We start from the raw sequence: 19031 nt of genomic DNA, 5'->3' as shown, positions 1-19031 counted from the left end.
GCTTTGCTCACTATTTATTGTTTTAAAAGGTGCCTTGCATTTCCCAAAGCATAGATTAATCATTTGCGAAGACATTAGAGTACACATCAGAAAACTATCCGCGTTGAGATATAACCTCAGAACCCTCGGAATGGTAGCGTGGAATGTTCGTAGACCTGTTTGGCATGATTCAGCCATTTTAATGTGGAACCATACACCTGGTGTTGTGTGACCTGCAGCGCGGCTTGCTCAGCTGCTTCATTCTAAGCACCCTGACTCCTTTCCTTGTCTTCCATTAGTGTTTGTTGTGCTTCTGTGTTGTGTTCGGTATCTGGGTTATTGTGGCTTGCTTATTTTTTCCCATACGCTTGGACACATGAGCACTGCCTCTCACTGGTCAGCTACTGTTAATCAGAGTGCACTTCATATGGTACATCAACCAGAAACTGGAAATACAAAGTGACCTTTTGCGTGTGACTATGTTAAATGTCTTCACAAGGTCCGTTTTCTGATCATGCACCATATTGCCAACTTCCACATTTTGACTTTTTGATTGTCAGTTTGACAAAGTCCATTATGTCTAAATCCATACTTGTCTCCTTGGTATGTGCAGGTACTCCATAACGTCATTAGTTTCCACATACGTTTGGTTTCTTAGCAGTTTTTGTAAACTTTAGGGGTGTGCACACTAAATATTTGCAGCAAACGTACATAATATGGCAATTTCTTGAAAAGAAGCATAATGCAAAACTGCAGAAATTACAGGAGATTAGGCTAAGCGTATCTGAAATTTCACCTGGTCCTAATCTTGTTTTGTGTACCGGAATGTCATGTAGCCATGAAACCACGCAGTGAGACTGTCGGTGTTTTTGGTACCCTGGACTTTGTCAGCCAAGGTGCTCCAAGGGACGAACAGGTCATAGTTGAGACACATTCTCATGTGCCGAGGAGGCTACCTATCAGTCAGTAGAAGGAAAAGGGCAAGAAATAGAGTTTGGTCCTTTCAGGTACAGTCCGATATTTTGAAGATACACTTTTCTCACTGACCTCTCCAAGTCAACATGATATAGCTCAGGCGAAAGTGTGTGCTATACCGTACCTTGATGTTCATGATGCCTTTCTCCTTTTTCTATCTACAGCTGGGCTTTGATCTTGACAGAGAGGTGTACCCCATGGTAGTGCATGCAGTGGTCGATGAAGGAGATGGTAAGAAAATGTGCTCTTTTAAAAATGATTTCTGCTTCTCCCCTATCATGAGTAATATTTTGAATCACTTCACAATACTGAATTTCTCTATACCATTGTGGTACTCTCTTTATACTTCTGCTTAGTGTAGTGCTTAGCTGTTCTCTTTAAATATTTGCTCAATGTAACATTGTCCAGTGATGGCGTCCTTCACGGATTCGGTCTGGACTCTTGTCATAAGTTGTGTGCTGCCCTTTCTCATGCTATAGTGTGATTAATATTGGAATAGGATGTCATCTGCCTGGTAAACCAGCATCCACCCGTGCCTGACTGCATTTGACAATGGGTATCCTGGCTTTTATTTTGACCTCAGCATCATACTAATCTAGACCTGTCCGTGATAAATGTGAGGGCCAGACCTGCTCTTTGACCTGGAGGGGTGCACCCAGCATGCCATCTTAATGTTCGGTGGACCATGTCCATGGTCAGGGTGAATCACATAAAGCAGTGGTACCAGCATACCTTGTATTTTGACCCTGTAGATTGATTAGACCTCAGTATTAAGGAGTGGCGAGCTTGCTGGCTTTGCTTGTATAATATTCTGATACTATGTGAACTGACTTCATGTGTGTAGGCGAAGTGCTTGTATATGCAGTGAGAGTGAAGCATGTGTACAGCAGTATGACTCTGTATGTGGCATGAATGTTGCATATTGAAGGCAGTTGGGTCCATTTTGGATGCCTCTGCATTAGCATGGCACAGACTGGAGGATGAGGGCAGCTTACTGTAGTCAATGGAAGTTTATTGTCTGTATTCTTAGGACTGTAGAATGGAATTCCAGACACTGAAATAAAGGAGGGTAACATTTGCATGTGCCTTTTCCTTTTGTTTTAAAAGGAAAGAACCCGAGAGATGTGGTTTTATATCTGTTTAGAGGTCCCTTTATACATTTAGCTGTTGGCAAAGTGCTGATGATTAGTTCTTCCTTAGCACTTTCTTTTGATAGAAGCTAGGGGCGATAGGTGGCCCTTCAGTTTCTGCTGTTCAAGGTGAAACATTTTTAGGCAGGGTGTGCTCTTTTGCTTGTCTGTGATTACTACTTTAGGAAGACTGATAACAGCCAGGTGGAGAAATCTCATACTTCATTGTGCCGCTGTATGGATACTTGTGCTTGGAGCCATCCCCACTGCTGCCTGATGTAAGAGCCACCACTTTATACAAAGGCTGTGCCTAAGAAGCAGACTGAAAATCCAAAAGAGGACAAACCCCAAAGTGTTCTTAAGCACCATACAGTGACTCCACAACCCCTGCATGGAAACTGCATATACAAGTGGGATCTAAACCACCCCTCTTTGTTTGAGTTCCAAGTTCTACTTGACTAAGGAAGGGAGAGCTATGTGGAGTATATGAATATTACTATTACTGTCTTTTTACATGAAAACATAATCCTTTTAATGTGAATGAGTTTTGTGTGTGTATGTGTATTCTTGTTTTTTATACAAAGAACTAGTTGTTCAAATATAAACTAGTAGAATTAGTGTTCTTTTTTTTTATTTTTTTATTTTTTAAACGTTCTTTCCACCCTCAATTTCCAAGTATGATCTTCATTTGAATAATACCTTAGTTACTGGGATAGTACTTCTTTGTTCATCCGGATGCATGCTTGAGTGTGAGGGTAGGCTCATGATATTCTGCATTACTATGTCCCTCCTCAGAATCAAACCGTAGAACATTTAGGATGTGCTTGTATGGGGTGATCTTATTCGCAAAGGATTTCTTTAGAAAGGTGCACATCTGGGGCCAGATCCTTATAACAAAGGGTGACCTTTTAGTTTTCTCTGTAAGATGGGACTTAGCTAGCCAAGAAATGTATGTGCATCTTTCTGACCCCAAACATTTCTTTTTATTTTAGGGCACACTGGTCACTCGCATGTTCTTCTGGCTACATTTGAAAAGGTAAGTTTAAGGCCACTATCTTTTTCCTCTACAATCAACTGTGTTTTTTCAATTTGTTAGGAAAACAAAAGCGATACTCAGCTGTTATGTTGGTTGTTTGGAAAATGCTTAATGCAGCCATCAAAGCTGTGAGAGTGGGTGAAAAAAAGGGTGGAGAATGAATGAGGAAAGAGCCTTATCAATAGAAATACCTTTTCCAAATTGCTCAGACAGCAGACTGTTGTAATAGTTCATAATGGGTAGCCAGCCTAGGGCATATAGCGTTGAGGGCATGAAACTGGGAGCAGAATAGGTGGCCGGTCATCCATGAAGAAGGAAGTGGCAGAATGGTAAGAGATATAAATATTAAGTGCACTGCCTGTAAATGGAAATAAGGCTCGTCTGCGAGTAAGCTGTCAGGATAGCCTAGCTAGGAAGCAGATAAAGAAAGTTTCTGTGAGTGTGCCTATGTCTATCCGTTTGTCTCATTTTGTGTATGGTTGATAAATCTGGGCCTTTCTGGGGTGATTAACAATCAAAGTGTACTGTTGGAGGGAAACTAAGTCCAGAGGAAAACTGTGATATTAGGATATTGGTATCCCACCATCAGACATAGCTTGTCTGCAGTCTGATCTCCACCATATCCGTCTCCATAATTGATGAATTTGCTTGCAGGGTCCATCAACTAAAGAGAAACTTAACAGGGGTTAAAGCTGTCACAAACAATGAGCACTAGCAGTGTTGCACTAGTTTTCGTGGCTCCACTGTTTGGAAGCCACGACTATTAAACATCCAACAGAGCAATTAAAAAGGAGTGGCTACTATGTTACTCTACTCCCAGCCAAGATTCAAGCAATACAATGTCCAGAAACATATAAAATATGAAACATTAAACAAGATTCAATTTTCAGGAGTCTTGCAAATGCGTTCAGAATGCAACTTTTATTCATTTTTTTAAACAAATACTGTTTTCAATCAGCCCAGCCAACGTCTTTCAAACCTTAGGACTTCCTCAGGGCTTTGTTTTCTTTGTACTATTTTAGTGTGTATATCCCTGGCTGGCTTACAAATGCTCTCTTCCAAGGTTGTCCCATTTCCAAACGGCAGCTTGCAGTTGATGAACTACTTACTGATAGTAACTGTGGCGTGGAAGTCTACATAAATAACCCTTTTCTTCTCGCCCAAAGCTCCACCTGTATCCCAAATGGGGAATAAAAGTTGGATTCTGAACGCATTCGCAAGACTCCTGAGAATTGAATCTTGTTGAATTTTTTCAACAATGTTTCTGGACATTTTATTGCTTGAATCTTGGCTGGAAGTAGAGTAACATAGTAGCTGCTCCTTTTCAATTGTTTTGCTGGGAGTTGAAGCTGTAGTTAATGATACACTCCCCTTCATTTCCCTTGGTACTCTGTTCCTGGTAGAGCAAGGGTATTGGGGGTTTGCAAGGAATGATTCCGTAGGGTGCTGAAAGCCATGCCCTAGCATTTGACTAATATAATTTGGCCAAGACGCAGCTGCCAAAGTGTAGGGCCTATCCTGGATTACCTACTATATTGACCTTTGTATCCTTTTGGCCAGCATGTTGTATTAGTGACTAGGACTTTCGTTTAGACATGCCAGAGACATGTGAAAAGATGCAGGGCAAAGTCCCCTTGTGTTTCTCTGAAATTTCAGGATCATGGACGGCTAGGGGAGAGTGAATGAGTGAACAAATTCATTTGATGTATTTCTCTAGGACAGCAGATGGAGGGACTGCATGGCAGGGCTTCCTGTAAAAGGAAGTATTTCAATACAACATCTGTCATCCCAGCACTGTCCCTGGTCCCCCAAATCAACATTTCTGAAATGGGTATGCTGTTGCTAAAGTTGCTCACAGGTGTGGCATAGTTCTGCAAAGTCTTCACTCCTACATAGGGTCTGGCAGGTTTTGAACTGTGGACTTTGGGTTTTAGCAAATAACAATGCATTGCTTACTATCAGGTTATGCATAATGTAAAGGCAGACACTTGGATTTGCAAATATATACACCAAAGTAATACTCACCTTGGGCATGAGCGCTATGTGTAGGGGAAAATATTCTTTACATGTTTTGGAAATTGGCCTCAGAGCCATCCCTCAGATTGCAGGTCTCTTACAGGCTCAGTCCTTCAAGATATGTGCTGGAAAATAACTTTGGGATCAAAGCTTTTACTGAGGCTATTCAAATCTTTAAGGTTTAGGCCAAAGATAGCTAGTATAGACCTCAAGTTGCTCAGATCCCACAGAGTCAGACTTAAGAAAGCAGAACCTTCTAAGTACTGCACACACTTTACCCATGATGCAAAGTTATCAGGTGTTTTCATTCTGCTCTCCTCATTCCGAGGATTGGAGAGCTATCCTTTCAGATGCAACTGAGCTCTCTGCTGGGTTGTCTTTTGGAATTATGTCTTTACAGTCCACTGTAACCATTTTGTCGTTGACGTGTGAAGTGGACCTAGGTTTGAAGTAGAGTAGTGACTGCTGTAGGAGGCTTTACTTTTACTCTGATTTTATTTTTAGACAAGCCAGTGGAGTCTAACTGAGGGCACCACCTAGGGACCTCCTCTGTAATTCTATTGCTGACTGCCATGATATTGTAACTGAGTAGTTACCGTGTAGCTCCTCCTATTTCATGCTAAGGGGCACACGTTTCTCATTGAACTCTCTCGCCTTTGCAGCACATGGATGCGAGTATCTGCGTGAAGCCCCTAAAGCAGAAGCAAGTGGTGAGTATCTCTAGCACATACTTCATCTGTGGTTTTGTCCTAATCTTGGCGAGACATAAATGGGAGGCTTCGTCTTGAAGTAGTGCTCTGGCAGTAGGTATAGCCATGTGAGGTATACCCAGAATGCGTGTAAGTATGGGGGGCTGGAGAAGACGTTTGGCCCCTATTTATTGTCAGTACAGTTACAACACTTTCGTGGAAGATGGAGATCTTTAGTCCTCTTGAAGAAAGTACATAATTAGTACTCATGGTAAGGAAAAATATAAAATTTAGCCAATTTTTAGACCACTATAGGGTGAGACAGATAGATATTCCTCTTAAGGGTTAAACAGAGGGAACACTAGCTGTGTCAGGCTCCCCTGCAGTATTGGATCAGTAAACTCCGATGTGAGAAGGAAATAGCCGCCTCCATTTTATTATAAAGGGAGCTCTAGTTTCCAGGAAGATTGTTTTAGTCACCTCTTTCAGTTACACTGAGGGAGTTTTGAGGCTAACAGGCGTGAATACAGGCCATTGCAATGCAAGTTATAGAGCGGAAGCTCTGAAATGCAGACCGATCCTTACTGTGTGGGGCAGGGAACAGTTTGAAGATCACAAGAGACGTGTAGAGCTCTCTTCTCAGAGATTAATTGTGAGAATTTGGACTCCTCTTCAGGAACATAACCTTTTTCTTGGTTACCTGATTCTCTATGTCCTTCAGGTGGATGGCGTGAGCTACCTCCTTCAAGAGATCTATGGAATAGAAAATAAGTACAATACAAAGGATTCTAAGGTAAGCTCTAAACTTCAAACTCTGTGAATGAGTGTAAACTCCATGTGGTTGGGGTGGATGTTGACCAGAGTGAATAGCTTGGCATGCTGTCCATTGCACTGTAAGTTAGATCAAGGGCTTGCTGGTTCCTGATTCAGCACAGCTATGAACCCAGAGTAGCAGATTTGTTAGGCAAAGACAAGTATATTTGAGAAGATTATATTCTTTTAAAACATTAGTTTTGTTCGAAAATGTCAAAAGAATGTAATTCAATTAATATCACAGCTGCTAGCACCCTATGAAGCTTATGATATAAATAGCACTATAACCAACTATACTTCTATTACAAGGACTACTCATAACTGCTATTCAGAATATATTATTTTGGCGCAGAAGAAGTGCGTGCCAGTAACCGGTATTTATGGATTTGCGGCCCCAATTTCCAGCTTCAGTGGGCAGCTGTGTAACAAGAAAAATATGCCCACAATTTTTTACAAATAGTGGTCATTCCAGTAAATGAGAGCCCTGTTTACTTCCGAAGGGTGGAGTACAGGTGGAGCAATCAAAGGGTTCTCCTCCCCTTTCAAACCAGGCAGAGCCATATGTATGCCTTACTGAGGTTTGTCATGTCCCAGACTTAGAGTAGGGAGTATTGCAGCATTAATGATGCTGGGTGGGATTAAAAAGGGAAGATAATAGCCAGAAGGAACCCTAAGAAGGGTGGGGAAGTGGGTGGACTATAGCAAATATTGAGTGGTTTTGTAAGTTTGCTGAATCATGTGGAAACAGAGCAATATGAAGAGGAAAAAGGGTGTTGTGGTGCTCTGTGGCTTCACTGTGGACTGAAAAGCTCAATGGGGAGGCAGAGAAGAGTAGTCAAAGGAATCTCACCCTATTGTGCTAGGTGGAAGCCACAGATGGGCCACAGCTTGGGATTCTTGAAAGTTCTACTCGTGTTCCGCTCCCTCCACCACCACTTTCTGAAGGATACTTCTAACTGCAGCTTCCTGATGTTTAGAATATCTCCAGGCATCAGACTATAAGCGAGTAACTTTTCAGCAAAGCTTCTGCATGCTGATAAGTGGCATAATGTGACTCGGGGTTGACTCCTTTCCGATACTGCAGAGTCACATTTACGCACAACCGCTGTATGCTAATGTCAGTTCCTTCCTTTTTTTCTATGCCCTTTGACATGAATCCGATGCTCCCCTTCCAATGTTGACAGTTCTCCAACAACAGAATGACCTTAGACAGTGTGCTAGATAAGATGTCTTCTCCAAAAATGACAGTATTTAAGCTGTGCATAATTACAGGAAGCAGATGTTGGTCACAGACTTGCACTACATGTGTGTCTGTACTTGGGTGCGGTCATGAATCCATCATGCAGTAAATGTGCCCTCATACACCCCAAGGTGATCTGGGCATGGGAGGCGAAACCCTACGTCGCCTAACACATGAAAAGGTCATTGTTAAACCAGGTGTAGCTCCTGCTCCACATCCTGAGGACACACAGGTCTCATTCAAGAAGCTGGTCCCGCACAAAACCTCTTCCTGCTCTAAATTTACCAGTAAGCTAAAGTTAAAAATGCGCCATAAATGCAAAAAAAGCTAAGCAGGACTCAACCCCATCTTGCCACTCAAAGTCCTGTGAGAGGGCACAAGAGCAGCAATCGAAACATCGAACCTACAAGTGTCTTCTGACTCTAATCTGGTCCTGCAGCTAGTCCCAACACCCCCTGACTTTCCCTGGCAGTCGTTGACCCCTTCAGCAAATGGCAACTGTCCAGGAGGCTATGCTGCAGCTCTTTCAGATGTTAGTCATCCTCTGGCGGGTATTCAGATTTGAAAGACTTGCAAAGAACTCCAGTTGGGCTTCCACCAGCAGTCCCTCCCTCTGATACAACATCCTTCTTGAGGCCTATCCCGGGCCTAAACCGATGCCTGTGTAGACTTCTACCCTGACTCCTGAATCCACAACTGTCCTTTCTGTATCAATGCCACCAGTCCCAGTCATGGACCTGACTCGAATTTGATGCTCATATACCTATCCTGGAGTATCGCAGGCATTATCTGCAGTTAACGGTGGGGTAAGTGCTCTTCCCGTTTGCTTTGCTCCCCTTTAGCCTTATCTTGACACGTTAGGCGTTCATGAACGTAATGGCGATGGTTGCCGGTTCTGTTCTGAGTTTGGGGATACGTATGATCCCATACGTTGATGACTGAATGCCGAAGTCTGACCTGAGCCCTTTGCAGAGGATTTCCTTCATTGGGGCTGTCCTAAGCATAGTGGCATTCAAAGCGTTTCCACTGCTGCAGCAAGTCTGGGATGTTTAGGATAAGGTTCTGGTGTTTCATGCTCAATCCTGGGTCTTGGTGAAGATGACTGTTGGGCTCCTTGGACTCCTAACCTCTTGCATCCTCATCATCCCAAGCATGAAGTGCTATAGGCGGGCCCTGCAGTGTAACAGTATGTCCAGCATCAGGGCTCCTTCTTAGTCTCCATCCAGATATTGCAGGAGACTACTCAGGATCTTCTGTGGTGCCAAACAAGCACTAATCTGACCTGCAGCAGGGCACTCTCCCTCCCACAAACTTCACAATTCTGACAAAGGCATCAATGCATCACTACAGGTTGGAGGGTGGAAGGGTTACCTGTGGGAGGTTAAGATCAGAGGTCTCTGAATTCCAGTGGAAAGCCAACGCTTTATCAATCTTCTGATGCTCTGGCGATCTATCTGACTATCTGACTCAACAAGCAGGGAGGGGTGGAGCCCTAGACCCTGTACCTGGAAGCCATATGTCTCTGGAGGTGGCTGAGCTATCAAACTATCTTTCTGTGAGCCGGCATCTAGCAGGGTCTCTGAATGCCAGAGTATATGAGTTGAGCAGATGTCAGCTGTCTGATCACGTGTAGCGTTTCCATCCTGGCAAAGGACATCTTTGATGAGTGGGGAATTCCCTGGTTAGAGCTATTCACCACAGTCGAGAATGCACAGTGTCAAATCTACTCAGTGTTGGAGTTTCTTTGAGGAAAGTCACTGGCTGTGAAGGGACCCGGGTTCTTGTCACTACCTCTAGCCGATCAAAAGTTATTTTTATTGCCCCAGACTTAACCAAGTTTATCTGATACCCAGAGCTTTTGAACATCTGCCCTCCAGTCTGGCGACCTCTTCTGGAGGACTTCGTGTATCAGCAACAGAGGGAGGGTACTGCATCAAAATCTTCATAACGTATAGCTCCATACATGGAGACTGAGCTGCAGCAGCTGAATGTGTTTGACCTTCTGGCCACAGAAGTAGAGGTTATCCTTGCAGCCTGACGCTGTGCGATTAAATCTGTCTAAGCTGGGTGAAATTCACTGCTTGTTGTCGCTATCATCCTACCCTCTACAGTCCCAATTTGCGGATGTATTAATGTTTGGTATATCGTTGGCCTGGCAGGACATTGCAGTGGGCACAGTTAAGGGTAATCTGTCTGCCCTTTCAGACATTTTTTGTTACCCGATCAGCCCTCTCTATTTAAATCACATGTTGTGATATGTTTATTAAAGGTGTTGCTGTTTAACAAATGCATTCTTCATGCCACAATTGGACTTGAACTTAGTGTTGATATTTCTTATATGCACCCATTTTGAGCCATTGCATAGCTGCTCACTGTGACTATTGACACTCAGAATAGTTTTACTGATTGCCTCGCATCTGCTCACCGAGTGAATGAAATGCAGACACTGTCTGTGCAACCACCCTACACCACATTCTTTCCAAACAAATTAGCACTGAGAATTCGGGAAATCTTTTTAGCCAATGATGTGACACTTTTCCACATTGGCTAATTAATCACTCTGCCAATGTTTTTTGGTTCACCTCAACTTCATTGACTCAACTCTATAAGGGCTTTGAGTTTCTATATTGACCAAACAAAAGAACATTCTGTGGATGAGCTCATCTATTCAGATTTTCTATAGCAATGAGAGGGAAAGTGGTGCAGAAAATCACCCTGTGAAGATGGATAGTCCTCCGCATCGAAATCTACTATGTGCTGGTCACAGAGCAACTTCCTGAAGGCTTGCTGGCTCATTCCACCAGACCCAACAACAGCTCTTGGGTGTCGGTGCCAGGCATCTTTTACACATCTGCCAGGCAGTGACCCAGGCATTAGTGCATACATTCATGAAGCACTACTGCCTTGGCAATCAAGTCCCTCTCGGTCCTGCAAAACCTTCTAGTGTAAGTCCACCCTAAAGATTCTCCATGTTTTATGGAGGTACTCCTGTAGTACCTGTATGAATGTATGTATGTACATGGAATTTCAGTAGTGCAAACCTAGCCGAAAGGCAGTGAAGGGATGTTCTCCATTCTAGAAGTGAGGAATCTACAGTTAGAAGTATCCATCAGAAGGAGAAGTTACTTACTTACGTTTGGTAATGCTCTTTCTTGTAGATACTCTATCTAACTGCACTTCCCTCACTGTACTCCCACCTGCCAGCTTTGTAGAGTGGATTCCAGGCCATATTAATAGGGTTCTAAATTACATTTAGGCACACTGTCACCTACAATTTGTCAGAAGGCTCCGGGTCTGAAGGAGTGGAAGGCAAGGATTAAGAAACCAATGTCAGTAACTGAGAATATTCAGACTGTAAAAGATCAATAAAATATTTTAAAAAAAGAGAAACCAATGTCAGGACGCAGGGGTGGTGCTTAACCCCTCCCATGCTCATGACATGCTTGTCATGAGCATGGGAGGGGTTAAGCACCACCGTGGCCGTGTGCTCATGACGAGCTGAGCTCATCATAACGGTCTGAACGTTCGCACGTGGGGCTAATTCCCCCGCTGTGCTTAATTTTCTGAAGAAACGGGTGTGGCCGTGACAAGCTCAGCTTGTCATGAGCACACGGCCACCATGGCTCATGACGAGCTGAGCTTGTCACGTGCACCGGGGCGCTGTGCGCGCTCCCCGCCCCTCAGCACAGCGGGGAAATTAGCCCCGCAGGCAAGGGGTTAAAATCAGCGCTGCTCCTGCACTTTCGGCATAGTGCAGTCATACCTGAGCCACATGCCACCACCTATCGGTGCATCAGAGTGTTGCTGAAAAAGTTCTCTGGATCCAGTGTGATGCCTGTGATATTTAAAGATAGAAAATCTGCCGTTAGACTGTTCACAAGAATAAAGCGTTACAAAAGGCAAGTAACTTGCTAGAGGGGTTATGCCTATCACTGTATCACCTCCAGTATGTCCTTGTCCAGACTCAACCCAGCATTCATAGTTTCTGGCCCATTGAGGTGAACAACCAGTAAACTGCTATGTTTAGTACTTTACATGTCTCCTGAAGGAAGACTTCATTGTTAGACGAGTGCCATAGTATGATGCTTCTGAGTGTTAACTCAATGTCTTGTGTCTTCATCTGTGGTTCAACATTCCCTCTGTGACAGTTTGGCATCTAACTCAGACTCCAGGCCTATTCTAAGACAGTCAAACGTGGGGGCAAGGGCCAATATAGAAGCATCTACCTTGCTCAAGAGTCAGTGAGATGATTTGTCATCAAATCTCCTCTTGTCTGCATTGTTGGCAGTATTCCGCTAATTGCTCTAATCTCTCAAGTAAAGAGACTCCAATAAATTCCTTCTAGTGGAGAATAACCTCTATGGATCCTTTAATTCACACCTTGTTCCCTCAATCCCCTGGCAGGTAATGTCCAATTTGTATTCTCGAGCAGTTATTTCCATTCAGCTTCTCATCCATTTGGTTTGGTTTTCGTCTAGGCAACAGGCCTCATGGTAGATTTGGAGGTCGTAAGGTCTGTTTTACTCATTGTGCTTCTTAATCGATCTGCTGCTGATAGATCACTTGCTTCTCTCATATCTCAACACATTACCAGCTCCAGACTCAGGCCTAGTTTGCTGCGTATGCAACCTCAAGGATATCGGGCGGACATCTTCCTTTTCTATGTCTTTATCTCAATGTTGGCCCATGTGGAGGGAGGGAGAGCCAGCAACATGGGGTCTAGTGTGATTCAAGGTTGCCAGATACTAACAAGCATTTGCAATGCAATAGGTCTCGCATTATTTAAGTTTGAGCTATTATTATTGTAAATGGCAATGTTTTTTGCTTTATGCTATAGTTTTCTTATGTACGTAAAAAGCTACATATAAAGTATTTGTTGTTAAAATTATTTATGCAGTATTTAAATTTGTTTGCATAAAAGATTACAAGAATATCTTAGCAAAAAAGTTAAACTTTTTAATGGTAATTGACTAAATGTCCATTTGTACATTTTAATTTCAAATAGGTAAGTGTAAACATCACAAATATATTGTGCAAACAGTGCAAAATATTTTAGCCATAAATATTTTTGTTTTACGAGGTACTTTGTAAGAAAATGATTGTAAAAGGCAAACACTGTAATTAAAATGTAACATATAACAGTACAGTTATGGCTAGTAAACATACATTAGTAGTATAGTATAATTGTAAACAAGATGTAAATAAGACTACAGAAATTAGCATGAATTATCACTTTAATATCAACTTTACAAACATTTTGAAAACACGATCACAGCTGGTAATCATGCATTGGCTTGTTATTACAAGCATTTCATTTTAATAAATATTTCTGATTCCCAAAAACAAATATGACAGTCTCTCAAAATAATGGCTTTTCAGTTTTAGTTGTATCTTTGATCTCCATGTCATCAAGTACTCATGAATATTACTGCCCCATGGACAGAGTCTGGCTTTACATGTCTACATATCAACATCCAATTCCATGAACACCCATCGCATGCCAGGGATGACAATCACCGCTGGTGAAGAGAAGCACAATTGGGTCAAGAATGCCCACAATACGTTGTGGTCCCATTATACCAGGGATGGGCTCAATAATGCCAAAGATGCCAACATCATGCCAAGCATTGCTAGACTAAAAGTGGGAATAATTCTAACAGGGACACCACCAATAAATTAAGAAGGAACACCATTACGCTAAGGCAAGCATTACCGCCTTCGGGTAAAGTCCGCGCTATATAAAAATGCATAAATACATGAATAAAGAAATACCGCCTTCGGGTAAAGTCCGCGCTATATAAAAATGCATAAATACATAAATAAATAAATACCGCCTTCGGGTAAAGTCTGCGCTATATAAAAATGCATAATTAAATAAATAAATACATACCGCAAAACATCCTCGTTACTCTGCCGGCCTGCGACCAGGAAGTCAGGCAGGCCGGCGCGACACCCGGAAACAGGAAGTAGGAGGGCGGGAGCCTACCCCGCCTCCCACGGAAGAGCCGCGATTGGAGCCGTGTTGGGAGCAGGGAGCACCGGAGCAGGCAGGAGCCTACCCTGCGCCCCGGTGCCGAAGGAGGGAAGAAGAGTCCTGCTGCCGGGCCTTGCAGCTGAGGAGAGGAAGCCGGTGAGTGCGTTGCTGAGCGGCGGGCGGGCGGAGGGAGAGGAGCATGTAGGCGCGGGGGGGGGGGCGGCCTGTGTATGTGTGTGCGTGCGTGTGTGTATGTGTCTTGGAGTGCGTGTGTGTGACTGTGGGGGAGGGGGTGTGTGTGTGAGCGAGTGTCTGTCTGCGACGTGTGTGTGTGTATGTGTGTGTCTGTGTTTGTGTGCATGCATGCATGCGCGGTAGGCTGGGAGGGCGGCGCATGCGCAGTAGGCTGGGAGGGCGGCGCAGGACGGAACGTGCGCGTTCGCGCAGCCAAATCCGACTGCTAAAAATCGTGCCAGTTTTGTGTCCCTCATTCCCCGGCATCAGCCGACTATAAGTCTCCGTCCCTGTTCCAGGGCGAGACCTAAAAAGGGAGCGACCGTTCTCTTCTCCTGGCACACACATTAAAAACACCTGTGGACATTGAAGCCCCTGAATCAATGGCTAAACTGCCTAGTTTTTGGGTCTCCATCGGGCCTACACCCAAGGAGAGATAAGCACCTTATTATGATAGCGACATCTAACTGTTGATTCCTTACCATATACATATGTTATGTTATGTTATGTTATTTAATCTTTTGTATAGCGCACGGCGACTCAAAAAGAGTGTCCCGGCGCTTTTAGTAAGGAGGGCTGCATCCTAATAACATAACACAGTTAAAATGAAAAAAAGAGAGAGGCCCAGCGGGCACACAAAAACACGGGCTACTGGGAAAACAGCCAGGTTTTAAGGCCTTTTCTAAAGGCAAGTAGGCTGGTAGCTCCCCGCAAAGTGAGCGGCAGAGAGTTCCACAACTGTGGCGCTAGTAGTCCAAAGGAGCGGCCTCCCAAGCGAGCTCTCCTCACTCGCGGGACAACCGCCAGGAACAGGGATTCCGACCTCAAAGAGCGAGTCGGATGATAAAAGGCCAGTCTCTTTTGGAGATACTTTGCTCCCACCGCATGGAGGGCCTTATAGGCCAGAGTCAAAGCCTTAAAGGCAATCCGTTTCCGGATTGGAAGCCAGTGCAAGTTCCTCAACAGACCCACTGCACTGGCCCGTCTATTTAAACCAAAAATAGCTCTCGCGGCAGCGTTCTGCGCCACTTGGAGCCGCTGCAGCAAATACTCTGGCAGGCCCAGGTACAGAATTGTCGAGTAATCTAACCTGGACCCGATTAGAGCCTGCACCGTCAGCTTCCTGTGCTCCTCAGACAACAGGAACAACATATTGCCCAGACATAAGATTGGATCTGGAAACATTTGTGAAGTACCTCTGCAAGCCGTTAGGTGGTGACGTGCAGCACTGCAATGACGCAGTTTCTCTCCAAAAATGACTTTCTGGGGTCATATAGGTGCAAATGCCACACTCTGATGTTGACTCTTTTCTTTCTGTGCCACCAGACGCGGATCTGGAGTTACCACTCATATCTTTGAGACAGTTTTTTGACAAAAATCTTTCAGTGTGTAAGGTAAATGTCACCTTCCAAGCAAAAGGTTTCAAGCCCTGTAAAGACAGTCGCAAGCAAATATCTGACAGATCCTCATCAGGTTTGCCAGTGATGCATGGGATCAAGCCACATCTACATGTCCTGCATTGACTGCACATCGATGAACCCAAAGTCCATACAGGACCGCAAGGCAAAGCTCTATGTCACCAAGCATCTGAAGACCCCACATTGTGACTGGTCCAAGTCTCTGTGTCAGTCTTGAGACTGTTCCTGGTGTAGAAGCCGCAGGAGTCAATGCCGGGGTTGGCTGGCTCCAAATCTTTGGGTAAGTTGAAGAAGCACCAAAAATCCAAACGTGCCCCGTTCCTGCCACTTGCAAACTTCTGAGAGGGTGCGCAGATGGTCCCATGCCTCTAAATCTCGCTCCCAAAATCAGTTGACATCTGAGCCCATACCTCAATTTGTCCTGGCACAACCTGAGTTTCCGGGACCAACTGCGATTCTGATGCAGATACCAGAGTTCTGCAAGGACATGCTCTGTCTCTTCAGATCCCTATCACCTCCTACTGGTGCACCTTTGGGACTCCATCACTTTTCCCACAGTTGCACTCTTCAAACCCGTTCCCGAGCTGCTCCATTGATGCTGGAGGAGGAGGTGCCCATTGTGCTCTCAGACTCTGAGTCGGTGCTGCTATGACCGCGATTGAGACCGGGCTAAATTGCTGGCGAATCTCAACCTGCACTGCTTGACATTCCACCTTCATTAGGATGATCCCATACATTACGTCCCTTGTTTGGCACAGATTCGGACAATGATTATGACGTAGGTGGTGAGATTGGTGAACCCTACCACGAAGATAACTGGGATGATGACCTACAAGACACAAGAAGCCTCAACACCTCTCCCAATTCCGGCCACTTCTTTTGAAGTGGTAACGCAGAGGGCAGCCAAAGTTTTTGACCTCCAGGTATCCACTGTAAGTGTGAAAACCAGGGCAATAACTGAATTTCTGAAGCCAGGAGAAACTATTACCAAGCCGTTATTACTTTTTAACAAGGGCCTTGCTGCTACCCTGTTAGGCACCTGGGCAAGCCTTGCTCTGGCCGCCCTGGTCACCTCACCAAAGTGCACAGTGTCACTACCTGCAGTGGATGACCATGTTTTTGTGTTGTAGCACCCCTCTTCAGAGATATTAATGTGTAAGCATTGACTTGCCAGACTAATCTGAGTTCCCAGCTACTCTTCTCAATATGAAGACCAAAGAGAAGAAACTTTGGGAAACGAGGATATTTTCTTCGCCAGCTTGCCCCTCATGTCCGTCAATGTTAATTGCCTGCTGGGCAACTATTCCTATGCTATATGAGATTTGGTGACTCAAATCCTCCCATGTGTCACAGAAAACCTCTGATTTGTCCCAATCTAAGCAATACATGACTGTTGTGATGCGGCCAAGTTCACGACTTGTTGTGGCTTCTATACTACCAATTCGATCAAGGGAGCAATTACCACCAGCGTAGCCATTAGCCGCAGCACCTGGCTGCAGTCAACTGATTTATCAGGCGATGCCCAGTCGTCCCTAATGGGCATAACCCTTTGAAGGGACTCACTTGCTTGGAGATCAGGCAGATTCTGCCCTGGAGCAGTTTAAACAGAAGGGCCACGGCACATTCCTGGAGCTTGTCTGACCCGTCTTGCCAGCTGCATCAGTCCTACCATTCCTTTTGTAGTTTCAGCATAGGTACCAGATACTGTCATCCAATTCAGCCTCAGTAACGTGCCCTGCTGTTTTGCCACCAGGGCCACTGTGCTCATGGACCCCCCACTGTCATGATTAGCAAACCATTCATACCCACTGCCCCCCTCCACCGCAGCCCCACCTGCCAAACTCCTTTAGCATGTCCTTAGTGGAGAACATCCACCCAATTTAGATACAAGATATAGTGATTCTTGCCAGTTTGACACACCATAACCTCAGACAAATTGGTTCTTGCAGAAAGTCCAGAATGGGTCCTCCTTACCTTTCATTGCCAATTTGCCACACATCCCTGGAATGACTGACCGAGGACTTACGGCAGGAAGTTTGAGATTTTGCCCAAAGAGACTATTGAGAGTGTGCCTGCGCCAGGAGTAGGTTCTGGTTGTTATTCCCACTACTTTCTGGTGCCAAAAAAGAATGGTGGCCTTTGTCGAATTTTAGACCTGCTCTTTCTCAACACCTTCCTCCTTAAGGACAAATTCACAAATCTCACACTGGTGCAGGTCTTGTCTGACCTTGACCCTGGAGACTGAATGGTGGCATTGGATCTGCAGGACACATATATTTCCAAATACCCCTCATGCAGGCCCATCGGCACTATCAGCAGTTTGTGGTTGGTCGTGAGCATTTGTAGTTCACTGTGCTCCCCTTTGGTCACACCAGTGCACCTCTGGGTCCTTGGAAATGTTGGTGGTGACAATAGCACACCTAGAAGATAGGGGGCACAAGTCTTCCCTTAACTGGATGGCTTTCTGTTGAAGGCAGGCTTGCCCCAGGCAGTCATCAACCACCTCCAGTCTATGGCGTACCTCCTGTCATCGCTGGGGTTCCCTATCAACGTGCCGAAGTCCTACATAGTGCCTTCCCAGATGCTTGCCCTCTTTGGAGTCATTCTGGCCATGCTTCAGTTTCATGCCTTTACCCCAGAAAGGAGAGCCCAGACATTTATTTATTTATTTATTTATTTATAAATTTATAGCGCGCCTGAATCAGCCCCGAAGGGGTATCTCCGCGCGTTGCTTCTGGTGGGGCATTAAAGAACATCCTGAGATATAGGACTGTACGGATAACAGGAGAGATCATTGATCTTGTGTGAAGAGGTATGTTTTTAGATTTTTCCTGAAGGAGAGGAGATTAGGGGTATGTCTCAGCTGTGAGGGCAGAGAGTTCCATAACATGGGGCCCTTAAGCGAGAGGGCCCGTCCTCCTTGTCTTGCTCTTGTCACTCTGGGCACCTTCAGCAACATAGTGCTGCTAGAACGTAGAGCACGTCCTGGTGAGTAAAGGACGAATATGTCTTTTAGATTTTTGCAGCCAGACCCATAAATACACTTGTGCATTATGCAGCATATTTTAAAGTTAACACGTTGTCTCACCGGAAGCCAGTGGAGGTGAGAGAGGAGTGGGCGAGAAGGAGTACGGGGAAAAGCATTCAGGATGAGCCTAGCTGCGGTATTCTGTACTACCTGCAGTCTGTCCAGTTGTTCTTGATTGGCAGATGTGAGGAGTCCATTGCAATAGTCCATCCGACCGATAACCAATGCTTGTACCAGCGTCTTCCTGTGGATGTCAGGCAGGAAGGGGAAAATGCGTCGTAAGAGGCCAATTACTCGGAAACAGGTTCCAGTAACTTGATTGACATGATCTTTTAATGTCAATGTTTGGTCTAGGCGCACTCCCAGATTTTTGACACTCTGTTTTGGTACAGGGACAGGTCCCAGCTCAAGTGGCCACCAGTCGGGGGACCATAGTAGGGTGGCCCCTCCAAACAACATGACTTCAGTTTTGGTCACGTTGCATTGGAGGAAGTTCTGG

General features: G+C 44.8%; 1 protein-coding gene and 1 long non-coding RNA gene across 7 annotated transcripts in view; one reads left to right on the top strand and one right to left on the bottom strand.

The window, feature by feature from the left end:
- The window catches only part of LOC144770238 (uncharacterized), a 1037372-nt gene that overhangs the window by 279420 nt on the left and 738921 nt on the right, over window positions 1-19031 (bottom strand). The gene's annotated exons all lie outside the window — the stretch shown is intronic.
- RNF157 (ring finger protein 157) overlaps window positions 1-19031 on the top strand; it is a 626725-nt gene that overhangs the window by 315890 nt on the left and 291804 nt on the right. For 4 of the 5 annotated variants that reach the window (XM_078654580.1, XM_078654577.1, XM_078654579.1 and 1 more), the window contains exons 6-9: window positions 1119-1185; window positions 3077-3120; window positions 5799-5846; window positions 6547-6618. In XM_078654580.1, coding sequence (XP_078510706.1) covers window positions 1119-1185; window positions 3077-3120; window positions 5799-5846; window positions 6547-6618 — 231 coding nt within the window. The remainder of the gene's footprint in view (window positions 1-1118; window positions 1186-3076; window positions 3121-5798; window positions 5847-6546; window positions 6619-19031) is intronic. The other variant, XM_078654581.1, reaches the window with a different exon arrangement.

This window comes from Lissotriton helveticus, chromosome 7, assembly GCF_964261635.1.
Source record: "Lissotriton helveticus chromosome 7, aLisHel1.1, whole genome shotgun sequence".
Classification (NCBI taxonomy): Eukaryota; Metazoa; Chordata; class Amphibia; order Caudata; family Salamandridae; genus Lissotriton; species Lissotriton helveticus.
Note: the sequence above shows the minus strand (reverse complement) of the source record. Positions and strands in the feature narration are given on the sequence as shown.